The sequence below is a fragment of the Triticum urartu genome, chromosome 1A, assembly GCF_056163025.1.
Source record: "Triticum urartu cultivar PI428250 chromosome 1A, HENAU_Tu73, whole genome shotgun sequence".
NCBI classification, from domain to species: Eukaryota; Viridiplantae; Streptophyta; class Magnoliopsida; order Poales; family Poaceae; genus Triticum; species Triticum urartu.
Genome location: NC_141873.1, coordinates 384,856,399 through 384,863,100, shown reverse-complemented (window position 1 = coordinate 384,863,100; position 6,702 = coordinate 384,856,399). Strand labels below are relative to the sequence as shown.

General features: G+C 43.8%; 1 protein-coding gene across 1 annotated transcript; it reads right to left on the bottom strand.

The window, feature by feature from the left end:
• Positions 1-5,336: 5,336 nt before the first annotated feature.
• Positions 5,337-6,702, bottom strand: LOC147991352 (uncharacterized). The gene is made up of 6 exons (XM_087538422.1): positions 6,609-6,702; positions 6,363-6,512; positions 6,131-6,284; positions 5,848-6,043; positions 5,652-5,750; positions 5,337-5,549 (listed from the first exon to the last, which is right to left on the bottom strand). Exons 1-6 carry the CDS (start codon positions 6,700-6,702, stop codon positions 5,337-5,339), a joined length of 906 nt encoding a protein of 301 aa, XP_087394548.1.

Here is a 6,702-nt window from a genome sequence, read left to right as displayed (position 1 = left end):
GTTTGGGGGTACGTAGGTATATATAGGAGGAAGGAGTACGTCGGTGGAGCAATAGGGGGCCCACAAGAGTGGAGGGTGTGCCTGGGGGGGGGGGGGGGGGGTAGGCGCGCCCCCCTACCTCGTGGCCTCATCCTTTGTTTCTTGACATAGGGTCCAAGTCTCCTGGATCATGTTCGGTGAGAAAATCACGTTCCCGAAGGTTTCATTCCGTTTGAACTCCGTTTGATATTCCTTTTCTTCGAAACCCTAAAATAGGCAAAAAAAACAGCAATTCTAGGTTGGGCCTCTGGTTAATAGGTAGTCCCAAAAATAATACAGAAGTGGATAATAAAGCCCAATAATGTCCAAAACAGTATATAATATAGCATGGAGCAATCAAAAATTATAGATACGTTGGAGACATATCATTTGGCTGCCTTGAGTCGATTCATCTCTCGTCTCGGTGAAAAGGCATTGCCTCTTTACCGACTGATGAAGAAATCTGACAAGTTCGAGTGGACTCCTGAAGCTGACGCAGCGTTTGTAGAGCTCAAAACCCTGCTTTCCACCCAGCCGGTGCTCGCTGCTCCAATCAGCAAAGAGCACTCACTGCTTTATATTGCAGCCACTAGACAAGTTGTGAGTACAGTACTCACGGTCAAACGGGAAGAAGAAGGTACAGCCTACAAAGTTCAGCGCCCAGTGTACTATATTTCTGAAGTCTTAACTCCGTCCAAGCAGAGATATCCGCATTATCAGAACCCCACCATCCACATTGTTGGATGCCACTTGTTCCTGCAGGTACGGAGGACTTCCCACATGGGAATTATCTTAATTTATTTCCTTTTTCATCATGCAGTTCGCATGATCTGGTTATAAACTAACGATCAGCTAAGCTTTCCCCTCTGAATCTACACCATATATACAGGTTTTTGTATTAGATAGCCTTGACCTGGGTTTGTTGAGCAAAGCAAGGGGAATGTTCCCGCGAATGGCACTTTTTGATTATGATTCAATGAAGAAAATGATTGAGGCCATTTCTGTTGACATGGGAGCTGGGGAAATGTCATTCCACGGCGCATCGGTATGCATGCTAGTCTAGATGTTCTTGTTCCATGGAGAAATATGATTCCATATATGTTCATTTCTTATAGTGTACTAACAAATATCCATCAATATATTTCAGGTCCGACAGAATCTTAATATCAGCAAGGAAATTGTATGCGCCACCGACATTGTTTTCAACCCAATCAAGTCAAGGGCATCACCCAACACAAAAAGAGTGCAGACTCCATCAACGCCTATCCCCCGAAACAATTAGGGCAAGTCTAGTCCACTTGAATTTTCGAAACATCTGCGTACCAAGTACCCGTCCGTTGTGAGTATTTTACACTTAGGCGAGCAAACAAATTTAACTTCCCGACCTTAGTTGCACATCTTCCTATCTAAGCAATTTATCTGTCTTGTTCACAGTCGGGTGAGAAGCTTGGCATACTTCTGAGAGAGCACAATGTGCGTGGGCTGGCTAGAATATCAGAGATGAGGGAATCTTTCCAGAACTCGATGTTTAGTTTTGTAGATAAAATAGTTAGCTGCATAGCTGAAAATTGTACGTGTTGCAAGGCCAATGGTCGAAAACAGTGCATTCTGAAGAGCGAGCCCCCGAACAATGGTAACATTAACAATGTGCCAACCAGAGAAGAAGAACTGTTTGTCACGCCAATACTATCAAGATAGTATCAAGGTTGTCTGGCCCTGTCGATAATGAAGGTGAGCATTCAGTTCCAGGCATCTATATTAGTACTACTATGAATGTATCATCATCAATAGACTACAACATATCTAGACATAATCCATCAAAATTTACGCATTACAGGTACCTCATCAGCAAATAGCTCAATTGACCATAAAAGGTCTGTCGCACCCAACTCAATTAATGAGCAAGACTCATCAAAGAAACTATGTGTTCGACAGGACACACCTCTTCAGATGGTTTCTCCCTCCGCCATTGACACTGTCAACATCTCATCTTTGTCAGCCAAGCAAGAAGCTCACAATGAGGTTGCCAACTTTGTTTACAACTTCTTTGACGATCTCACAGCTGTCATTGTTACATACTATGCCGAGCTCCGCCCAAGGGCTGATTATGTCACATTTGGCACTACAAACGACATGGTCCCAACCAAAATTCGTTTGCCAAAGTGTAATGTAGCACGCGACCCTTGGGGAATTGGATCGGTGCTACTCCCACCATCACCAACAGTTCTCAAAGCTATCAATGATTGGTTATCTGCTGCATCGACCTTACTGCTAGAGAGGTATTGCCAAGAGAGGCAATTTTTTCTTCCGAAATGAGACCATAATTGTTTTATAATGTTTATGTTATGCTTCACATGACAACATCTCATTTTATGGACTCTTTACAGGAAATGGATCATGCACCCACATCCAAGGCTAGTATCAATTGATGGAACAGAAATCAAGCAACAACTAGCAGGAAGCGAACATCTTGGCCATGAGATGGCCTCAATAATTTTCAGACAACTCTAGCAGATGGATTTTTTGTTCACTAAAGATAGCGCAGGGATGATATGGAGGAACTTCATGGAACCTGAGTTTGCTGTAAGTCCAACGTTCACTAACATTTGACCCCTCTGATAACTCCTCTCTTGATTTATTAAAGTTTCCATTACACGCTCCAACACGAAATGCCTTTTTTTTCTTGCAGACAACTGTGTTGTCGAATGCTGACCCCTTAACAATCCAATCTATCCGCACTAGCTTCACCAGTGCACTTGATAAATGGAACCCTGCCTCAACTAGAGTGGTAAGTATAGAACAAAGCCCTATTTTTTAACCACTGGCATCCGTTTTATACATTCCATGTCACACTTACTAATTTAGTTGTCAATTAACATTTCCCAACAGTGGCACATACCAGATGTCTTGCCCGATGGATGGGCCGTCTACTCATTTGACATGCTGAAAAGGAGGATAGTCGTTCTTGATCCAGCAGTTGGACCATTTGGCTTTAGCAATCGCAGGGTAAACATGCACACATATGTGTCAAACCTTCTGCATTCCTCCCTGTTCAGATGCCTCCAGTGCCTCTATGAGTCATGGCATTGCAGCTGTGGAGAATGGACCAGGTCATTCCCAATGCTGATGGTGGAGAAGGTTGTTAAGTAAGTTGAAATATACTTCCAGCTCATCTGTCTCTAATGTTATATTAACATTCAGCTCTTGCCTGCTTACATCTTCGCACGCATGGTCCATCAGGGAAGATAATGGAATATGCGCGACATTTCTTGCTAGGAATTTCAACGGCGATAAACTGCAAATCCCTTTGACCAAGGTAACTGCCTTTTTAAGAATTACATCAATACCAAGAATTACTGTTACTGACCTTTGGGCTAATTCACAAAACTAATTCACAGGCCAACCTGGACATGCACAAGAACCTCATGCTCTATGAGGTCTTGCATCTCCAAGGAAACGAGTCGCTAATCCCACATGATGCCATCGAAGCGATCAAGGGCTCTTTCCTTGTCATCTGAATTATTGCTATGCTATATCTTAGCATTTTCTATGCACGTTTAAACTGAAACAATTTATGATGTATCTCCTGTTCTAAACAGGTCGAATGTAACCGACTGTTTTTCATGGACACAATCCAACACTCTTAACCGTTTCGAACAATAATGCACTAAGACTACGAATTTTGTGACACATACTGGGATAGGACACATTCGGCATGCCCTCGGGGTCACGCTCACACTCACACAACTAATCTTAAGGCACAGGCTGGGATGGATTCTCCATGCACTAAATCTCACACACTCACTCACACCAACACATAGAACATGATTAAGATATTACTTGTTCGTAAACGGAATCATCTAATAAACCCTGAGGAAGATGTAGCAAAATAGAGCTACCAGCAACACATACATAGCGCGGGCCATGTGTTTGAACCTCTGATCCGTCAACACAACTGGCACCACAGCTGCGGGTTGCACATGCAATGTCTCATTAGCTTCACGGAGACGACGAGTCAGCTGCGGGTTGCACATGCAATGGCTCATTAGCATCATGCAGGTTCGAGTTCAACCTCTCAAGCAGCCACACTTGGTCCCTCAGATCCATTACCAGTTGCTTAAGGATCGGATCATCGATTGGATCGTCATGCCATATGAAATACTGGCAACCTCCCCTCTGCAAACATCCGAAAAGGAAACAAGAACCAATTTTTCTTGAACATGACTAATGAAAAGGAAATCCAAATGTGTAATTCAGAGAAACTTTTAGAGCTTACTTACCCGTGAATAGTAACAACTTCTGTACCTCCTCCCTGGATTTTCGTCGCTCCACGAGAACCACATGGCTGCTTTCTTAGGCGGCCTGCATTCAAACGGGTCATATGGCTCATAGTCTAGCGGACCTTGCCGGTACCTTATCGGCGATCTCACTGGTGCACCTTGAACTCTACTAGCGGAATAATGAGATCGTGAGGAAGAAGAGCTAGAGGAGGCCATTGGAGGGACGAGAACAACTAGATGTGGCTAAACTACTTGAGAGGCTGGCAAGGAGGAAAGGGATACTTATAGACAGATGCACTCAACCAGCAACGGTCAATACCATCTGGCGTACTACACACGCATCCAACAACGGCTATTTCAAAATTCAAACAAGGAAAGGAAGACGTTGTACATGCGCATGCAATTTTTTAATCAGAAGCCATGCATGGCTTGATTCCTTCACAGGGAGGTTCGTTGACAGCATCAACTTAACTCACATATTACAACCAAAATGATTAAAGCAACCCAAGTTCGTCCTGGAAATCACACTTCAACCTCGCTAATCCATCAAAGCGTCCGCACCACCAAAATGATTATCCTGCAGGTTGCATCTAACCTAAACCCGCGGACAAATCCGACGCCTCGCTGCTTCAAGAGCTACTCTTCCATTGTCACTTGCTCCATGATTCCTTGACGAGGAGCAGAATTTCCTTTGGCCACCATAGTCTCGTACAACATCCTCCTCCTCCTGGCCGGCAGACCAACCTAATGCAAGCCAACAAGTGGAACTTTGTTGTCAGATTTTTTGAAACTGAAACATGAGATGCAAACTAATGTTTTTTGCAGCCCTAGCCTTGTACCTGTGGCACATCGTGCTCCAGACGTGTACCATTGAAGTTGTCAGCGTAGTAAGCAATATAACCGGCAGACTCCCCGCTAAAAGAAAACAAGAAATGCATTAAACACTGACAATGATCTGTTACTTTTGTTTTGTCATTACTATTACTGGAGACATTACCTGCCGCATGCAGCGTGCATGTTCTTGTTGTACCTCACATGCTAATCCGAGATATCCATGTTCCACCCGTCAGCAAGCATAGCCCCAACATGCTTCAAACCATTAAGCATGTTGCAAATTATGGATGAATGCTTGTCTCTGTACTGATGCTTGGTGTGCTCTGTATAAACTGGATCAAGCACGTTGAGTCTTTTGAGCTTCATGTCAAAGACGTACATGCACCACTCCCTAGTGATTGATATAGGAGCCATGATCTGTAATGGTCAAACAAGGCACAAACAATTAGATTCAACAGCATGCACAAGATTCTCTGCATGAACTTAACCCGAACATTATTTGCAGATAACCACACTTACCATCATGCATAGCCTCAGCTGAAATCCAATGTTCTGGGAAGACAGTAAAGCGCGCAAAGTTACCATAGCCTCGCGAGTGTATGGATTCTCAAGGTGCAGCTGGTCCAGAGCAACAAACATCATGATCAAAAAGTTAGATGAGTATGCCACACAAATTTCAACCTAACAGTGTAAATCTGTAGTTTTATGGTATTACCGACACATCAGGCGACACAATCCCCCTCCATAGAGGAAGGCCAACACTCTCCATCATCATAATCTCCCTCTCATTGAAGCCACGAACCCATGCCTCCATACCATTGTAACCCATCTCTCCATTCAAACTGTATTGGTTCTTCATTTTGTTACCATCTAGCTTCAACGGAGTTGGCCGAACGCTTTCAAACCAAACCCTGCAATGTAATTCCCAAAACCATGTCAGTACAGTTGTTGGTCTTCTGCTCAAACCAATCACATTTACAAGTTTTCAAAAATATCACCTCCCAAGTCCATCAGAGCAAGATAGCAACATGGCATTCTCGTAGAATTCATCACATATGTGATCAGGGTACTGGACTTGTACCAGCTCTAGCTCGAAAGGTGAGTACCCATAGTCAGGGTCCGGCACAAGATAAGCATCTGGATGAATGACTGCTGCAACGTCACCAAATGCACATCAGAGAGGCATAAAAATTGTTTCAGTTTGCATAGACATTCAGTTCTGGTAATTACCCAAAGGAGCAGGAGCCATATCTGGGCTTTCATGCACGTTAGACACAGAAAGCCTCTTGTTTCTAATTGGAGTGTACACATCGGACGGTCTTGCATGAACACCAGCTGTAGCTCCTTCCACTCCAATAGCAAGTGTTGCTGGCAGAGCATCTTTGTTCAAATGAAACAATTAATGCAGATACTCAGTATTTGGTTAGTACAAATTAGCAAGCAAGATATAGATTTGCGCCAGATATAAATGCGCACCTTCAGTCATCACGTACATAATCGACGTGTCAACAAGAGGAGCCGATGCCGGTACAGCTACATGTGCAGAAGATGGGCCAAGGAGCTCGTGCAT

Bases quoted from the DNA above. Each gene is read 5' to 3' on its own strand.
- LOC147991352 (XM_087538422.1), bottom strand. From the start codon at position 6,702: ATGCACGAGCTCCTTGGCCCATCTTCTGCACATGTAGCTGTACCGGCA. The intron at 6,513-6,608 runs GTGCGCATTTAT...ATTTGAACAAAG, and splicing joins TATGTACGTGATGACTGAAG to ATGCTCTGCCAGCAACACTT. The intron at 5,751-5,847 runs GTAATACCATAA...GCTCTGGACCAG, and splicing joins TTGTGTCGCCTGATGTGTCG to CTGCACCTTGAGAATCCATA.